Raw genomic sequence first — 19166 nt, forward strand, 5'->3', positions numbered from 1 at the left:
TATTGAAAAAAAAAATTAAAATCTGATAATAAACTCAGGTCAGTTCATGTCACCTGGTGGGAGGAGTATCATCATATTTGTAGTATCAGAGTTTTGCACTATAGTCCTGTAGCCTATATCAGGCCTTTAATTTGGATGGGGGGAGAAGATAGCTTTCATTTGTTCTTCAGTACTAAAGGAACGTCCTTTTCACTTTAAATTATTTCTCACACCACTTTGCATGTTTCAATGTAAAATATAGCTTTCTTTCCTAGTTACATGAAATATTTTCAGTTAACCTCCTCCAGGGATACTACTAGCATCATCAAAGAAAAAAGCAAGCCACAATAAAAACATACTGCAAACTGAATTTTGTTACAATTAAATGTCATAATTCTTTCATTTTTGCAGTGTTTTGGAGAATGCTCTCAACTTCTGTGTTACCTCACAGGTGGGAGAGTTTTCTAGAAAAGTCCTCAATGTAACCCACAATTAGTCCAGTTGTAGTTGGAAGGCATTGCATCTTCAAGAAAGGAATGGGTTTTTTTTATATTTCAGACACTTAATGGTGTGAGGAAGCCCTGAGAGTTGGATCTTTCTTCTGGCACCAAAGATGAATTTTTCATGGTATTCTAAGAGTAACACATAGTAGTGCTGTGAGCTGTATGTGCTTAAAGCCTTCTAACTACTGCTGTATAAGTTAAGCTGAAATATATAATTATACTGTAGTCTTTGTATCAAAGTGCTGAAACAATAGGCACTGATGTTCCTTTTTTTTCTTCCTTTTATACATTCTCACTTTTGTTCCATGAGCTCATCTGGTTTTTTAGACAGAGCCAGCTTGAACTTTCAGAACCAATGACAAAATAGAGCAAGTTTATGGACTAGTATCCAAAATCTGGTTGCAAAAAATGGGTGGAGGTCTGATGTAGTAAGTATGATTTGAGAAATCCCTCCTAGGGCAAGGGCTACAACAAGCCTGGAAAAGGTCTGTGGAAGTTAATGGGCATGACAATGTTATTTTGGGTTTGGTTCTTATGATTGGTCATACTGCTCAGAATGCTGTGCTGAAAACTTGTCAGGTCTTGATTTCCTGTCTGAATTGGAGTTAACACACAGCTTGTATTTTCCCCTTTAAATTCTGTGCTAATCTTTCAACATGCATCCAGTCTTGGGAGCCTGGTATCAGGCTGTGGATCACTGGAGGATTTCACTTGCATTCTTGAGATTAATCTTACAGCATCTGATCCATGGTGAGAGTGTGAGAGCTTCAGTAGTGTCTAAGACAATACATTTTCAAGAAGGATCTTAAATTTAAATTCTCTGTGAGTTTTAAGGCCTTAATTTGTATTTGCATAAGAAACAGCATGAAAGAGCTTCTTCTCCAAGTTTACTTGCTAACAGCATGCTCAGCATTGCCCTACAGAATGATTTTGGATCCCTCCTGGGCTTGGTCTATGTTTTGTTTTGTTTCCTGTGGCATAACTTACAAAATTATTTATGGTATTAAAATTCCTGCTAATTACCTTCTTTGCTAGTTTTATGGACAAGATATCTTTTAAAAAGATTTTGACTAGTTTATGCAGAGTAAAACCAGAAAAGCTGAGTACAAAAAGAATGCCTTTAAATAATACAGGTCCCAAAAAAGACTCAACAGTAAAATTTTAAGTAATTGCAAATGAAGCTGATAAAATTGTGTGGCATATCTTGTGCATGGTACATTTGGCTTACTTTGATATGGCTTAAGTAACATTGAGTGGAATAGAGGGATGCATAATGCAATGTATAATTTTAAATCTTGTGTTTGCAAAGGTAGGTGTTTCAGCATAGCCTTTGTTGTCTGTTAATGTGGCTTTTATTGTGTGTTTGGTGAGTCTACCTATGTTTGTCTAAAACTGTCCTTTGACTTGCTTTTCTTTTTCCTGAGGGAATTTACCAGGCTGCTTTGCAACAGCAAATTACTACAATGGATGTGTACATGCATATTTCCAACAGCACGGGGTCTCCAAGCTAATTGAACTTGTAAAGCAGTCCTAAGGTGGCATAGAAACCATAGAAAAAGTACTATGTATATACTGATACTAAAAAAAAAAAGAAGAAAATCCCACAAGTTTTCTGTTCCACCTCACTTTGAAGTTCCTAAGGTTTCCCTTGGGCTGTAAAACCTGATCTATCACTGATTCTAGAACCATGGTCTCATAATTCTGATGTTGCAGCGAGGAAAGTGTATATAAAATACAAGTTTACAACCCAAGCAGATGCTGCTCTGCTAACTTGGTTATCAAAGGTGTGAATGGATGGTTGTTTCAGTATCTCGTGTATTTCTGAAAACAAGGTCACCTGGGAAACAAGCTCCTAAGAGCTTTGATTTTGCTTGCAGGCTTCACCAAAATGTTAGAAGTGTGAAAAGTTACCGTAAGACAGGAACTAGCCTGCATTTTCTTGATTGTATGCAGTGTGAGGTGAAATTGGGGTGGGAAATGGAGAGGGTATGTGGTGGGTGTTAAAATTCAAGGATAGATGAAATTAGGAACACTCCAGAGTTGCAAACTCAAATTTGTCTAACCTCATAAAACATGGAGAGCTATTGATCGAAAAGATGGATTTAATTTACAATAGCTCTTTTTACTGTGAATTGGACAGAGGTTGACACTAGAAGGTAACATCTTTCAAGTCTTCACCTACTACTACCTGCAATGTCTCTCAGAAATTAATTAACCTAGGTGGTTTAAATTACAGGCTATTGCTATTTTGTTCCTTCACATCGGGGAAAAGTGGTAAGTATTTTCTTTGTGAAATTATATGTATTCAGCAAGAACATACATTATCATTGTATTTTCATGGGGCTATGCTTTTTAGTAGTTCTTGTTAATAGTACAACTGTTAGACGTTAATTGTCACTTAAAACAAAAACCAAACTCGCAGCTTGTTCCAGAAAAGTTCTACAGATTAACTCATAAGTATCTGTATAGCTGTGCACACAAATTGCCATTAGATGTCTATAAGTAGTCATCTACTCATTCTTTATAATTGGAAGGAACAGACATTTTCTATATGTTAAAAATCGGGAAAGTCTGCAAGAATTGTAATAATTAATGTGCAGTTTCAAGATAAGAGCCCAAATCTCAATCATCTTTAGAAGTTCTCATCTAATTTAAAATAAGTCTCAATGTTGGGCTTTTAAATAAACTTTATTACAAATAATTGTTTAGAGGCAAGTGAGTAGAGCAGAACAAGTAATGGCAAAATGAACAGTTCTGGTTTGTTTTCACTGCTGCCACTGGCAATGAATTCAATAGCACTTAGGGCTCTCAGCTGGTTGATAAAGTATTTGAAGAATGCAAGTTTCATTTGTCCTTTTCCTACTTGAGCAGCTGGAGTCGAGTTTATTCAAGAGGCACTTAACCAACCTTGATATCTTTGACAGTGCTATTGGGCACTTTTGTCTTTGTAGGACAGTCTCCCTGGATTCACAACTTTGTTGTGAAATAGAGCAAGTAGAGCCAGGGTTTAAGGGCCTTCCTTGAAAGTTTGATAAGAGTCCCTTAGCTGACCAAAGTTGGGGTGTTTCTTCACCCCAGTGTGGTGCTGCTGGTGTGCAGTCACTTGTCCAGAAGTAAGAGCTGAGATGTTCAGCACATGTGTCTTGCTTTCCTGGCTTGTGTATGTATGCTGTTGCAGAGCACTATAATCAAAAGTATATGATCAAAACAATGAAAAAGGGGAGTTATTGTCTCTTCAGTAATGGGAGAGCTGGACTTGGCTGTGCTAGTTTTGTACTATATAAAAATGAGTTAAATCACCCTGTGCTGGAGAAGGTGTAGTTAAAGACAGGTAAGGCCAAGCCACGGGTCCTGTGTTACATAACACTCTGCTGTAACAAACCAGTAAGAAACAATTCCGCGAGCAGCTGCAGCCCTTGTAGCACAGGCTATGCCATGGTGCCCTGCAAGCTGACCCTCCGAAGGTGCAGCTCGGCCAGGGAGGCCGCAGGCAGTGCTTGGTGCTAGATCTGATGGTGCTTGGGCTGGCAGAGTTCTCAGCCGGAGCCTGGTGAGAGGGGTGAGCTTTCTGCTCAGGGAATTGTATCCTGTGTGTTTACCAGACTGTGATTACAAAGTATTACTGGATGTGATTACCAGACGTGGAACCTGGGGTGATATCGAGGACTTCTTTAAACTAGTCTTTAAAAATGGGTGCGATGCTAGGGGTGGCACTTCTCTTCCAACCCTGGTGCTTTCATGATTCGGTGTGAGTGCTGCAGAGCACGGGTCAAGGCCAGCACAGGGAACTCGCGTTCGGGCGCGTCTCTGGTTTGACATTGCCCGGGGCAAGGCTGCGGGAGGCACGTGGAGCGGCTGGCAAGCGCCCCGAGCCGGGCGGCGATAAGGAAGGAACAGAAGCTGAGGCGCGGGCTTTATCGCTGTAGGGTGGGCTCACACACCCCGAGCGGCGGGCCGCACACAGACAGGGCCGGCGCCGCTGCACCCGCGGCCGCTCCCGGGGCGCTGAGGGGCGGGCTCGGCCCGGGCGCAGGCGCGGGGCGGGAGGGCGGTGGCCGCGCGTGCGCGGCGGTTGGCGTGGCGCCTCCGCCAATCGCGGCGCGGCTCGTTGTGCGGCGGCCCCGCCCCCGGCGCGGTGAAGGACAAGGTGACGGCGCGGGGCCCGCGTTCAGCCTCTGCCGCAGCGGCTCCATCTTGCGAGGTGAGTCGGGGCGGCGCGGGCCGCCTGCCCGCCGGGGACCGGGCTCAGCCTCGGGGCGGCAGGGCCGCCTCGTGGCTGCGAAGCCGGGGCTCGGCGGCCGCGTCGTGGTGGGATTTTTCCGGTCCCACGTCGCTCTGCTCTTCTCGCCCGCCTCAGGTCGCCATGTTCTCGTCCATCGCGCCGCTCGCGCGGCACAACCCGTTCTACGCGCCGCACTTCCAGCTGGTGCAGGACGGCGTGAGAAAGCGCCCAGCGGAGCCCGCGGAGGCCTCCGCCACGCGGCGGGGCCTGGCGGCCGCCTCCGCCGACGAAGGTGAGAGCGGGACGGAGGGGCCGCGGCGGAGGCGAGGCCCGCGGGCGTGCGGGGCTGGCGGTGCCTGCGCTGAGCCCGCCAACGCGGGCCTGTGCCCGCCAAGGCCGCGCAGGGGATGCCAGCGCCCAGCGGGGCTCGGCCGGGCCGGGAGGGGCCGGTGCTGGGCCTACGCGCCCGCTTGGAGGACGAGGAAGGGCACGGGCGGGGGAGGCGCTGGCAGTGCTTCCGCTCTCCCGGCGGTGTGTGCTGAGCAGCAGGAGGGATCCGGGTTTGCTGGGAAAGGACCTCGGAAGGTTCTAGTTCAGAGTAATCACAGAAACCCCCGTAGATTTTGTCTTGGGTAGCAGAGAGCGCTTTTTCTGACTGTGCCATGGCCTGCAGCCTCGGGCACCAAGGTTGTAGGCCTGTACTTCTTTCCTCGGTGGAGAGTATCAGTGGGTGAATCTGTGGATTCGAAAGACCATCTCTCCCATCCTTTCCCCTTTTTCTTTTTTTTTTTTTTTTCACCTGTTTATTCATAGCTGGGCACTTGAACATCTAGATACGTTAGGGGTGCTTGCTGCTGTTCTTTTTTAGTTCTTGTGCAAATGTTTCCCAGTTAATTTGTTGACTTCTGAAGATCAGACCTTGCTGATTCTTGCAGTACCACAGAATGGATAAGGGTGGAAAGGACCCCAATGAGTCATCATCATCATCTTTACAGATCCAACTTCCCTGCTGAAACAGGGTCATCCTGGAGCAGATTGCACAGGGCTGTGTCCAGATTCATTATTATCTCCAGGGAGAGAGACTCCACAGCCTCTTTGGGCAACCTGTTTCAGTGCGTGGTTGCTACAGTGAAGAAATTCTTATTTTCAGATAGAACTTCCTGTGCATCGGTGTCTGCCCATTGCTTCTTGTCCTATTGCTTGGCAACACTGAGAAGAGCCTGGATCCATCCTCTTGACACCCTCCCAAAACTGGTTACAGACAATGATTAGGTCTACTTTCAGTCATCCTTTATTGAGGCTGAACAGACCCAGCTCCTTCGGCCTTTCTTCATAAATGAGGTGTTCCAGTCTCCTCATCTTTGTCGCCCTCCCCTGGACCTGTTCCAGGAGCTCCCTGTCTGTCGTGTACTGACGGGCCCGGGACTGGGCACAGCACTCCAAATGTAGCCTCACTAGGGCTGAGTACAGGGACTGGATCATCCTCGAGCTGCTGGCATTACAGGATACCCTGGTGTAGTGGCCTTGGCCACAGGGACACACTGCTGGCTCATGGGCAGCTTGGCTGCCCAGCAGGACCCTCAGCTCCTTCTCTGTAGAGGCATTTCCAGCAGGTTGGCCCCCAGCTGTGCTGGTCCATGGGGCTGTTCCTCCCCAGGTACAGGACCCTACATTTGCCTTTGTTGACCTTAATTCAGTTCTTCTCTGCACGCCTCTCCAACCTGTTGAGGTCCATCTGAAGTAGAGGTGGACATTAAAATTCTAATTCTTTTAAGCTATCAATAACTTAAAAGTTTCTCTCTGGTTTTACTTGAAAAAAAGAAGTAAGAATTACTTTCAGCAAGCTGCCTCCTCTGAAGTACTGTGATTATTGAAGTATTTCAGTGGAGTTGCATGAACAGTCATATAATACATGAAAGAGGTTCATTTTATGAAGTTTTCAAGAAATTATTTGTGGCTTTCAGTGTAGTAATCCTGCTGCCAGCTAACTAAAGCCCTAAATCGCTCTTTGGTATGCTAAATATATTCAGTAGGTGCACTTATTTCTTTAAAGCATTACGCCTAATCTTCATCCTGTTTGTTGGCAGTTGAGGTCAAAGATGGCCAAAGTTTTTCAACCTTTATAATCTTTTCTGCTGAGTTTATTATTTCATGTACCCAGTCGGTTCTCTGGCTTTTGTGTTGAGAACTTAACACGTTGCAGAAGATATCTGAACTTGCACAAGGTCACACAAAGTCAGTACAAACCACACGACCTTCTGAGATCAGCTCAGGGCATCAGCCACAACTGCACTCAGGGACCAAGTATTTTATGACCGGCTCATGGAATTTGTCCTTGTTAACGTGTCAGATTGGAAGCAGAGATATGAAATAGTTACGATGTAGCTGTCTCAACAGAGTAGATAAATTGTTATGCTATATGTATAATTTGTGTACCCTAAGGATGTTAGTCTTAAATCAGTACCTGGGAATGTTAGAATGACTTTCTTGTCCTCTGCGCGGAATGATCAGCTGGTTGTCAAGTTACGGTTTTTACAAAATGTGACTCTACTTCTGGAATAAAAAGTCCAAGATCATCTGTGGCTTTATTTTCCTAATACTACTGTACCACTACAAACCCAGGCACCTCTAAAGAGCTCAAGCCTAATTGATGCTGGCTTTCTTAATTACTGTACTTGAACACCAGGCTGAGAGGTCAGTCTGAATAGCACTGTAATCCAGCACATACATAAAACTCCGCTTTTCTCTGGCTACTGTAAAGGTCTGTCCCTGTCATTTGAGGAGCCTGACTTTAAGTTACTGTGATAAAGGCAATGTGAACAAGCAGTTCTGAGATCTGGCAGCACGGTAGCTGCTGCAGGGCTGTGGTGCTGTTGGCCAAAGACACAGCTAGACAGAGCTGGCCCAAACAGACCTAGAGTCTGTTCTCTGATTACACCTGCCTGATCCTGTGTGTGTTTAACCAGCCATTCTAGAAAGAACAGACTGTTTCTGCTGTCTGTAGATCTACTAGCCAAGCTATTTTGGAGCTGTGTGTAAGTCACAGACCAGCATATTTACAGTCTTCAGCAGTGTCTCAACTAAAAACAAGTTATTCTGATAACTGACTTTTAGCTTTTAACTTAGGTTCACTATGGCATCTGTGATTTGATATTTATTGTTTTAAATAAAGAAAAACTTACTTTTTGTTGTTCGGGCAATTTTTTAAAAGTAAGGTGAAAAATATAAATACAAAATGTAATGTAAAATTTGGACATATGTGGGAAGGAGTTCCTTTAAAAGTTACGTTAGCAAAGTTATGAGCTGGATAAGACTGCTGGTGTTATCTGCTCCTCTGCTGGTGCTGTTGGACATCATTGTCAGCTTCTGTTGATGTTCATAAAGGAATTCAGAACCAGAAAGATGGCAGAGAAGCTCTACATAAGATAGGCTTTTGCTGTCTTTCAGTTTTCACTTGTGTTTCTTGGAGATACTTCTCACTAAGTTGTAACACTTTATGTCTCTTCCATTATATTAAAGTGACACCAGTAGATTTAGTAGCAAAATACTGTCTTTCTACTTTAGGGAATGTTTTTTACATAGTGTATTATTTTCTGTGTGCTTATTCAGTATATTAGTTTTGCTTTTACTTTTCTTTTTGAACTGTTGAGCATAGTAGCAGAACTGTGCTGCTACTTTATGTGTATTTTTTACTGTTCATTATAAATTTGAATGTTTCTTATTTGCACTCACTTATAGCCTCTGTAGCTTCTTCAAAAATGAAAAAAGAAAATGGATTCTTTTTTTCCAGCTCCAGTAACTTTGTTGTATAGGAATATGTGAAAATTAATCAGTTGTTCTAAGATTGGATGGTTTTATATACACAGTATATACACACTGTATAGGACAGTGCATATGAAGTATCTCTTGATTAAATGTGACCTGAAAGATTATTTAATGAACCTTGTGTATGAGCATTCAATTGGATAATAAATAGCAATCTGCAGTTTCATTAAACAAGCTGTATACAGGTGAGATGCTGTATTTGAAAGACAGTTTGCAAAAAGTCTGTGTAAATAATCCGAGAAATACCTGAAAATATATCTGCATATCTCCAATGTCAAAATTGTAGCTTTTTATAGTCTCTACTTAAATACAGAAGTTAAACTGTCATAGCATATTTAACAAAAAAAGCTTTGTATTTTGAATACTAGAGGAATACTATTCTTATTTCCTGGATATAAGAAATTGTGGGGCATTGCAACTTTGAGTCATAGTTTCTGTTAGTAACTTCTGGGATTAATTTCTTTGGTTATAGTGTGCTCTGAGCTAAAACATCAGTGTTTCTTCCTTTGCTTATTTAAAGGAATAAATTCAGTTTGGAAGGCTTAGAATCAAATCTTGTCAGTCCAAAATGTTTTAATTTCAAGCAAAAGAATAATTTTTCATTTTAACACTATATTCAAATTATACAGCATGGGAGATTATTTCAGTTAAATACTTCTGAGAAAGTAGCACTTAGTTTTGTTTCTTTTCTGATCATTGTTACCATTTATGATTGATCCTATATATGTAATTTTTTCCAATTAACTAGAATACAGCTGTGCCTATGGCTCAAACAGATTCTTTGTCCTTTGTGGCCTTGGTGGGATTATTAGCTGTGGAACAACACATACGGCACTGGTTCCTCTAGACCTGGTTAAATGCAGAATGCAGGTTTGTTCTGCATGTTGGTATGTGATGACAGAGCATGTTCAGTGTGGTATATTTAATTACTAATGAAATGGAGGCATAAACTATACCCTGGACATGGCTGTCCAACAGTGCATGGAGTTTATATAAAAGCATGGTGTGTCTTTATTTTTTGCTGCAGAATACAGTTGTGAATATGGCTCGCTCAAGTTTTATGCTCTCTGTGGCGTTGGTGGGGTCCTAAGTTGTGGCCTGACACACACTGGTGTCGTACCTCTGGATTTAGTGAAATGCCGTATGCAGGTTTGTATAAACTTAAACATTTCTTAAACTTCTGTTTTCTATGTAGCCAGCATATTAAGAGTTGGCAGTAGAGATGCAATCTTTTGTAGATGAAAAGAAGCAAGTAAACATGAATACTGCTTTATCAAATCTACTGCTGTGAGACTAGCAAAATACCACTTTGAAGAGAAGTGGAGGTATTACGGATAATCTGGACGCGTTATTTTTGACAGCATTTAAGGCACATTTAACTGACTGTGTTTGCTAAAAGGCATCCACCACAATGTTACTCTTCTGGCTGGTTGGCTGTCCAGCATTATTCCAGTGCTTTTGGAGTAAGGAAAATTGTATCTTTTGGATCTGCATTTTTTAGCCTGGAGTGACATGCATGTGTAATTTGATCCATTAACACCATAGATATCAATGCATGGCTTATGGATTGGATATTTTCTAATGATGCCACTTTAAGCAGAGTGGCTAAAACTTGATTTGGTATCATGAAGGCCATTGATGCTTGGAACTGCTTTCCTTGAAGTCGTTTTTGATTAATCTGAAAGGAGCATTGTTGCATTGCACTTGTGACACATTAAAATAATTTTGTGAACAGCCATGGATGAAAACATACGAATGGATTTATTCAGGCAAATCTGCAAGAATGAAGCAAATTAAAACACTCATGTAAATTTCTGGAAATAAAGTAGTTAATGATTTCCCTGTTACTAGGCTCGTTATAAAAATGGCCATTTTGTAATTACAGAACTCCTGAAATTAGGAGGGAACTATGAATTAGTCAGACCTCCTTGTCATGCTAGAAGTATGCATGTGCTATTCTTCAAAACCATGTTCTTTGGAATGGCCTTTATTTAATGTTTACCAGAGAGACCTTTTCACATTCTTGAGAGCATCTGAAATTCTGGCCTCAAACTAGGAAATCTATAACACATCAGACGTGCTCGCTGTGGGCTACCAGTTCTGGTTTATTATATGGTCAGGGTGGTGGTACTTCCCCTTCCCTCTCCAGCACTTAAAGGGAGGTTCCGGAGGGGGTTCCATGTGGATTCCAGGTGTGATCTTGTAAAACCTGTCAGCATTTATCTCTTCACAGATCCAGTACAGAGCATGTTACTAATCCTTCCTAAGTTCTCCAGGAAGAAACCTGTTGCCCGCCCTCTCATGTCTTTTTAAGAAGAGGTCACCTTTGCCATGGTTTAACTGAAACCAGGACACCTGTTATACACCTAATAACTAAGCATGGTTCTGACTTGAACATAGTCCCATTTTACAGTGCCTGATTAAATATCCAATTTTCTAAAATTATATCTCTTTCTAAAATTGACATATTTAGGTGAACTAGATCTCAGGTATGTTCCTAGACTGCAAGACAAAATACCAGTCAGTGCAGGTTGGCATGCATGTTTCATAGCTCTTTATGAAAGCTTTGGGCATCCAGTTTGATATCTTCCTTTTTATCCTTGGAGTAGCTGTTGGATGATGTCAAATATGAAAAGTAACAGTGGGATGTGACATAATTACCTGTTAAAAAGTTTCTGCTAAATTACTTCCTTTCGCCTGAAACAAAATTATTCAAGTCAGTCTGTGTTAAATTTCTGATAAGTTAATAAAATCTCAGTCAAAATTTTATGGGCAGAAGACAGTGTGTAGCCTTTATTGCCAAGTCAAAGTAAAAGTGTGGAAGTTTTTGAATAGTCTTTGATCTGGTTTGCTCCCTCTGTCTTAATCTGACTACATGGAGATATTGCACAGGAGAAACAACCTTCTCTGATTAGTAATCATGTGAAACATTAGGTTTCTGGCAGTGCTTGAGTGTACATAAGTAGAGTGTGTAAAGTAGATAAGATTGCTGACAGGACCCATTAAGTTTTTAAAAAATCTGATCTGTACCTAGTTGCACTGGTACATCACTGACAGTGTTAGAACAGTGATTTCAGTAAGTCTTTTTGTTACAGTTGCATTGTTAATTTGGAAAATTAAAGTGAAACAAAATTCAATTTGGTAGTTTTGAGTATTGAGGAAGAACATACTGGCTGTTAAAATAAGTCAGGGTGTGAGACCAGCAAGTAACCATTACTGTAACTTTGTGGTGCATATGTCATCTGTCCAGGGAATTATAGGAAACCAGCTGTCTTGAGAATAGAAAAATTAAAAATTTTGGATGGGGGTGTTAGAAGGAAAATAGTAAGCTGTATCAAACATTTAACTGTCTGTTCTTTTTAGGTTGATCCACAAAAATACAAGAGCATCTTCAATGGATTTTCAGTGACAATCAATGAAGATGGTGTTCGTGGCTTGGCTAAGGGATGGGCTCCAACTTTTATTGGCTATTCCATGCAAGGGCTTTGTAAATTTGGTTTCTATGAAGTTTTCAAAATCCTGTATGGCAACATGCTGGGAGAGGTAAGCTTTAAATGTTTTTTGTAAAGCTATATGTCTGCAGCGTAATAGTATTAGTGATAAGGAGTAATCATGACTCATTAATAAAAATGTGTGTTTCAATTCCTTTCAGGAAAATGCCTATTTGTGGCGTACTTCGCTATATTTAGCTGCATCTGCCAGTGCGGAGTTTTTTGCTGACATTGCTCTGGCTCCAATGGAAGCTGCTAAAGTTCGCATTCAGACACAGCCTGGATATGCAAACACTCTGCGGCAGGCTTTACCCAAGATGTTTGCAGAAGAAGGCATCTGGGCGTAAGCATCCCTTGATTTTAATTGAAATTCTTCGTTTTAAGTACACTTCCTTAATGAAGAACTGGTGCTATAACTTATTCTGGCCTTGGCTTGTGATACTTATTGATCTTTGTATTTCAAGATAAGAACTTAACATACTTCAGGTGATCTGTGCTGAACTGGCTGTTAATTCCACATGCTCCTTAGATCCATCTTTGTGAGTATCTTTGTGCTGAGTTCTGCTGGATTACTTCAGTTTCTAGCAGTTCCAGTCAGAGATACTCAGCAACTTTCTGGTTGTACGGTCAAAGATGCTTGAGTCATTGGCATGTGAGAGTAATATAACTGCATGTTAGCTTTCTGTTCTGATAGAAGTGGCTGTAGATGTACAGGTCATGTTTCACTATCAGGACTTGGCTGGTATGCAGACATTACCCTAACTGCACTGGTACTATCAGTACTACATTGCTGCCGTGTATTGTAATCTGAAAAGTGACTAAAGAAACTGCTGTGCAGCCTGGAGATCATGATAATTTTAGTTTGCTGTTTGAAGGTAGTACCCAGGAATTAATACAACTCTAATTTCTGTAGGTATTGACAGCATTACAGGGTCAGTATACAGAAGTTGTGTAGCAGCAATAAATAGGCTAATTTATTTCAGGTTAGAAATACACCTAAAATAATGAAGAAAATGAAACTGAGATTGTCTCTTCTCTGACTAAGTTTCTATAAAGGTGTTGCTCCACTATGGATGAGACAGATTCCATACACAATGATGAAATTTGCCTGCTTTGAACGTACTGTTGAAGCTCTCTACAAGTACGTTGTTCCCAAGCCACGAAGTGAATGTACAAAAGGAGAACAGCTGGTAGTCACATTTGTTGCAGGCTATATTGGTAAGGAATCTTTAAGTTCTACACTTCATTAATGGATTACTGCAAATCTAGAGACCTGTTGCTTTTCAGAGTATTAACTGAAAAGTGACATTAGCAGATGTCACTAACATGGGAGAACTAACCTGCAACTTTAAAATATGCAGGGGAGATAACTATAAAATTGGTCTGTTAGGGGAAAATGGGTCTGTAATGGGACACTTCTCCTAACTGCTCCTATATGTTACCAGTATTGATGGCCAGATTTAAAAACTGCAGCTGATTTCATTGAAAATTTGCATCTTTCTCAGTCTTGGGAATCTTTGGATGGTAGGGGAGGGGGAATTTTTTATATTCAAAGATTCAGAAGTTTTTTTCTGCCTGTTTTCTTCTGTTCAGAAGTTTCAGCTGATTGTACTTCGTGTACACAGTAGTGGTATAGCTAAAACACCACAGAACTAATGTCAAATTATTCTTTCAGCTGGTGTGTTCTGTGCAATTGTTTCCCATCCTGCTGACTCTGTGGTGTCTGTGTTGAACAAAGAAAAGGGCAGCTCAGCTTCACAGGTTCTTATGAGGCTTGGATTCAAAGGTACATTATTTCTTTCATGTATTTTGCATCAAGTGTTTCTGGTGTTTAGGGGAAGAGGTATTTTTCTCATGCCATTTTATGCTGCTCATGCTTTATGGTTTGCTCTCCAGGTGTATGGAAAGGTCTGTTTGCTCGTATCATTATGATTGGTACCCTGACTGCACTACAGTGGTTCATCTACGATTCTGTCAAGGTTTATTTCAGACTTCCTCGCCCACCTCCACCTGAAATGCCAGAATCTCTGAAGAAGAAGCTTGGTCTAACTGAATAGACAACTCATGGACTGACTGCTGGCTGACCCAGTGATGAGTTTCATGAAACTTTTATATATTTGACTATGTAGAAAACAAACTATACAATGTCATTATTGGTTGTGCCCTTATCTCACATGAGGGTTTAAATTCTACCACTGTCATTGCCTGAAATAAATGAGAAACAGAGTGCTTAGTGTCTGTTTACTACTGCATATGTAAGCTTCATTTCATAGTAGCAAATACCTCAAATACTCTTCTGGCTTCCCCCTCTCCCACCCAATTTTTTTTTTAAATACCCTGTTTCACCCTTTAGAAACTAGAGAAATGTCACTCTTCCATTTAAATTAGGTGTTCACTGTTTCCAGAGAAGTGCCAAGAGCCTGTCCTTGCACTTGGAGCCCGCTGATCATTTGCCTGTAATAAGCTGTACTGTGGAACGGCTGAACTCCTGAATGGCTGAGATGAGACTGGAGTCTGATTGGGCAGCCTAGTCATGATATCAGTGTTTCCCACAGAGATAAAAGGAACCTTATGTATACGAGAGCTGTTTCTGCCTTGGGATGGCCATCCCAACTTAACTTATGCTTACTTGACTAATTTCTGCTTCTGTTGGCTTTGAACCACACCAAAGAACTTGGCCCTTCAGATTGTCCTGTGGAATTAAACAGTAGTTGCTACCTCTTAACCAGAGAAAAGCTGATGTTAATAAAGATTTTCAAATATATTTGACTACTTATGGCGTACTTCAGCTTTACAATAAAAATGGCTTGTCTTTTATTCTAGAGTTTGAAAAACTTTTCCCTATGCTTGCTACAGCTGTAGTTTTTTATTTCAGTTATCTTTTTCTTAATTAGTATAATACTGAATTATGGTTGAACCATGTATTTCTGCAGCATAAGGAGCCATACCAGTTTTTTTGGACTTTGATGTGAAGAAATACATGCTCCTCAGCGCACAAGAGGAGACAATTAAGGCAGTGTTAGGGTATTTATTTTTGAATTTTTTTCTCAACTCTTGGTGGAGGGGGATGGTGCTGCCTTCTGCATTTCACCTGTTCAATAACCCACAGTTGGTTATCACTACACCCTATCCAGTACTACTTTGCTCACAAAGTAGAGCTGGAGCTGATGTTTTTTGCAATACTGTGGATAGGCTGCCTTACAGTGTGTGAGCTGTTGATACTGAACTTAGCTTGGCACTTATGTTACACTGCTTCTTCCCTTTTACTTGGCTCCTTCCAAAAGGACAAATCAGGCAGGTGCCGTTGGAATATCATAAATGTACTGCTGCATCTTGCTGGAGTCAGATGTGCCTGCTGTTGTAGCACTGAGCTTCTCACCCCCTGGAAAAATCCTCCCAACTTCCAAGATTTTGAATGATTATGCTAAACAAGAAAGCTGGGCCTTATTTTGAATTGTTGCCTTTCAGAATACAGAGTAAAAGTTAGAACTACACCATTTCCCTGTCACTAAGACAGTAATAAAGGCACTCTTAGAGCGACTGGTATCTGCCTGCCTTATGCAGCAAAGTCAAATTTAGACCTAAGGCTAAATAAAATACTTGTACAAGTACTTTGTTGTTGAATTAAAATTATCTAATGCTACAAGTATGTAAATCTTGTTTTCCCATTGTGAATGGGAAGCTCTGAAATTATTTAATGAGTCATTAAATACTGGTAAGAGCTGCCTTGGAGAAGAGCCCTTACTATGACTTGTTCTTCTATTAAGACTGTTGATGTTAAATCACCTTTTGAAGTGTGTAAGGTGCAGCTTGCTAGGCAAAACTGTCACTTTCATGTACTGAATATTGGTTTCTTTAGAGGCATGTTTTAACTCAGTAGATTTTTCTTTGTTTGCTGAAAGTTCCTTCTAATCCTGGGGAAGGTGAAGAACTGTCAAATTTTAAGGCTGGCAGAAGAGTGAGACAAGCTTGGCTCATGTAGTGAGGTAGTCTGTCAAGCAATCTAGTGCTGAGCTAAATTTTTCAAGACTCTCATTCTGTATGTGGAGCAAAATCGCACAATTTTTCTCAAAGATTGAGTCAATGTTGCACAGTTGTTACCAATACGTACAACAATAAGAGAATCTTAAATCCATTTTCTTATTGCTCACTGGTAGATCCGAAACTATCTTTTAGAGTTGTTTAGATAATTTTATCAAGATAGACCTGAGATAAGACTACAGGGAGCAGCCAGCAGTTCCTCTTGGTAACTGCGAAAGGGAAAATACACTTAGTGCTCCTTGCAGTGTTGTATTTCAGTGGAAAACCCAAGAGGGGGAGAGAATTGCCTTGCAGCTGCCAGCTTCATTGACATTCAGCCATAGGATTGTTCAGATGCTTGTTAGGAAAGAGTGTTGCTTGAAGGATTGCTTGCTGGTATTTTAAATAAGCTTCAGTGGGAAAAATGTAGTATTTAAAATGCATTTAAAAGGTCAACTTTGTCATTGATAACTGCTTTGTGCATAATGCTTGGTACATTTTCTGAAGGTTGAGATGGAGCAATGGTACTTTTGATGGATTTGCACTTCCATTGCAAGGAAAGTTCTGTATCCAAAAGGGGTACCCCATTTTGAACTTAGGTAACTCCAGACCCATCAATAAACCTCAAAGTGCTCTGTAAAACTTGGATTATGTATATGCTGCTTGTGTATATTTTATGAAGGAGAAAACATACTTTCTTGCTGATTTTGGAGCTGAGATGAGCTTTCTGGTTTAAAGCATAGTCATATATAAATTTGGAGTAACAACTGCATTTGCACACGGTGTTTGTATCAGGTTGTACTACAGATGAAATGTGCTGACACTCACTGATACCCGCGGAAATGTCTGTTGCATATCATTTTAAAATGAGCTGTAATAATACAAATACTTGTAACTCATTTACATTTTTACGTAGAAATTATGTAGTTCTCAGTGAAAACAATAAACATCCTGCTTTTTTATAGCAAATATGAGTACCTTGGGTAGATGAGCTTAATAGTTGCATGGCCTTGTTACAGAATACAATTTTGGTAACTCAGTGCTAGGGAGAAAGATAATGCTAGCAGAAAATTCTAGGCTCAACAGACATTCTAGTGTCTAAAAGTAGATTTTATTCTTTTGGGATTAATTTGCTCATGTAATTTTTCATCATTGATCATTTAATGCTGTTGGTGGCTTTTGGGTTGTTTTTTCCTTTCAAGTTGCTGACAAGTATATTAATTGGCCAGTTTTGTACCTGAAAGCTAAATTAAAAGCAAAGATGGCCTGAATGTCACTACAGTTTGGGCTCAGTGGGATGATCTGTTTTAAGTAGCATACCTGTAATTTTCATTATTACCTGAATCTTGCAGTCATTTGATAAAATGGCAGAGTATCACTGCATGACCCTAGAAATGAACTAAAGGGTTGTAGTTTCACTTAGCCAATACTCTCCCCACCACTGACAGTACTAAAACAAGGAGGCAAGGTTACCTGTCTGCTTTAAATTTTTGAAAAAATATCTCACTCTCTGCTCGCCTTTTCCAGTGTAGAAGGAGCTTTCTGCCTCCCTGCTTAGAGCAGTCCGATTTTAAAGCTACTACAAAACTTCCATTTTTTAGTACAGTGGAGATGTGTGCCTGAAGGGCAAATAAAGAATTGTAATACCTATATGGATTATGGAGAATTTCCGATCGCTCGCGTTACTGCTGAGGTCAGTACAGTGGTATGAAATACAGATTATTCCAAAATACTTTTTTTAAGTAAACTTTACCTTTGTGACTTAATTTTTTTGTCTTGCTCGCAGCAACAAAAATTTCTGAGAGAATTATCCTGGGAAGTAAGGGTAGGAAGTCTGCATACATCTAAAGGGAAAGGGAAATGAATGGTCCTGTAACATTTTTTGCATGCTTAACTTCCCTTGGAGACCACGCACAGGACTGCACACTCAGCTTTTCACTGGGAGACGTGTTCTAGAATTTGGAGGTTGAAAGTGAAATCCACAGTTGTTTATCCTGGCTTGTTTTCTGGTTACTGTTCCAGGGAGTAAGTACACTCACCTCATGCAGACAGACCTCTGCTGTGTCAAGGCTGCTCAGATTAACTGTGCAGCTGGAATGTATTTTCCATATCACTTGTGTAGATGTTGGTCTACCGGTTCTCCAGTTCTGCCTCTCCAGATTCTTACTGGCTACTGACCATAAATGATACATTCATAAAATTGAAAGCAAAGTCAATAAAATGACTGTAGCCTGTGATGCCTTTAATCCACAATATATTTATTATGTAATTCCCAACCCCCTGAGGTGTATGTGCACGTGTACATACATTGCTTCAGGTATCATAGGCAATGCATACTTTACCATGGCTGTTCTTTAATTTTGCTGCCTCCTTCAAATGCCATTTGGTTATTTTCAGGAACTCACTTAAGAACTGAGTGGAAAAGCAAAGGGAGAGGGGTTGGTAGAGTATCTGTTCTTGCCATCTGTCAGGTGGACTGGAAAGGGGTAGAAGAAAGGGGGAGATAAGAATGGACCTATACCAAAAAGAGGAAAACCTAAAGTACTGGAGGTTGACTGTGGGCAAATGAAGCAAAGAAGGTACAGAAGACCAGCAACATGAAGCAGACCAAAAGACATGGAATGCTGAATGAAGATGAAAATGGTGAGGGAGAGGAATGCTTGTATCTTCCATACCATAGAGTCTAGTAGTTGCAGAATGTTAAGGTATGGCCAACTGAAAAATTATAAAGGCTTTACTATATACTTACACTTCTTGATATAATTTCATTTACAGGGATTTTCTGAGTTGCTGTGTCGCTTCTAATAGATATTTATAGCCATTTTTATTCTTGTTTAATGCACTTCTCTCCTCCACCTTCCTCTGCTAAAACCATCCCACTATCTTGTTACTCCCTACTTCATTTTCAAATGTCTCAAATCTATTGTTCTTCAGCACCTAAGTAGTCCCAGTAGTTCACAGCAGTAGCCTTTTGGGATATAAGAAGCTTCTCTTTGCTAATTCTGCTGCTCACTATAGTATTTTACAGACTAAGAAATAATGAATAAATAACACTGCTAGGATTCCTCAGCAGACACTGTGACACTGGGATAAAGCCATCAGCAGCATTACTAGGTCTTTCAGAGC

At 40.8% G+C, this 19166-nt stretch overlaps 1 protein-coding gene and 1 non-coding gene across 3 annotated transcripts; both read left to right on the forward strand.

The window, feature by feature from the left end:
- The first annotated feature begins 4525 nt into the window (after nt 1-4525).
- SLC25A3 (solute carrier family 25 member 3) lies at nt 4526-17009 on the forward strand. 2 transcript variants are annotated; one of them, XM_038155872.1, is made up of 8 exons: nt 4526-4683; nt 4840-4996; nt 9278-9399; nt 11893-12072; nt 12182-12363; nt 13066-13238; nt 13696-13806; nt 13917-17009. In XM_038155872.1, the coding sequence occupies exons 2-8, from the start codon at nt 4846-4848 to the stop codon at nt 14075-14077; spliced, it is 1080 nt and encodes a 359-aa protein (XP_038011800.1). In that variant the 5' UTR covers nt 4526-4683; nt 4840-4845; the 3' UTR covers nt 14078-17009. The 2 variants fall into 2 exon arrangements, with proteins under 2 accessions (XP_038011800.1, XP_038011801.1); XM_038155873.1 differs by lacking the exon at nt 9278-9399 and adding an exon at nt 9557-9678.
- Nucleotides 12536-12775, forward strand: LOC119708900. Its single transcript, XR_005259243.1, has one exon. It is a non-coding gene; the product is annotated as a small nucleolar RNA SNORA53 (small nucleolar RNA).
- Nucleotides 17010-19166: the final 2157 nt, after the last annotated feature.

The sequence above is a fragment of the Motacilla alba genome, chromosome 1A (genome assembly GCF_015832195.1).
Source record: "Motacilla alba alba isolate MOTALB_02 chromosome 1A, Motacilla_alba_V1.0_pri, whole genome shotgun sequence".
Classification (NCBI taxonomy): domain Eukaryota; kingdom Metazoa; phylum Chordata; class Aves; order Passeriformes; family Motacillidae; genus Motacilla; species Motacilla alba.

Excerpts from the sequence above, each read along its gene's own strand:
- SLC25A3 (XM_038155872.1), top strand. The coding sequence starts at position 4,846 with ATGTTCTCGTCCATCGCGCCGCTCGCGCGGCACAACCCGTTCTACGCG. Across the intron at positions 4,997-9,277 it reads GGCCGCCTCCGCCGACGAAG|AATACAGCTGTGCCTATGGC; the intron begins GTGAGAGCGGGA and ends CCAATTAACTAG. Across the intron at positions 9,400-11,892 it reads TGGTTAAATGCAGAATGCAG|GTTGATCCACAAAAATACAA; the intron begins GTTTGTTCTGCA and ends TGTTCTTTTTAG.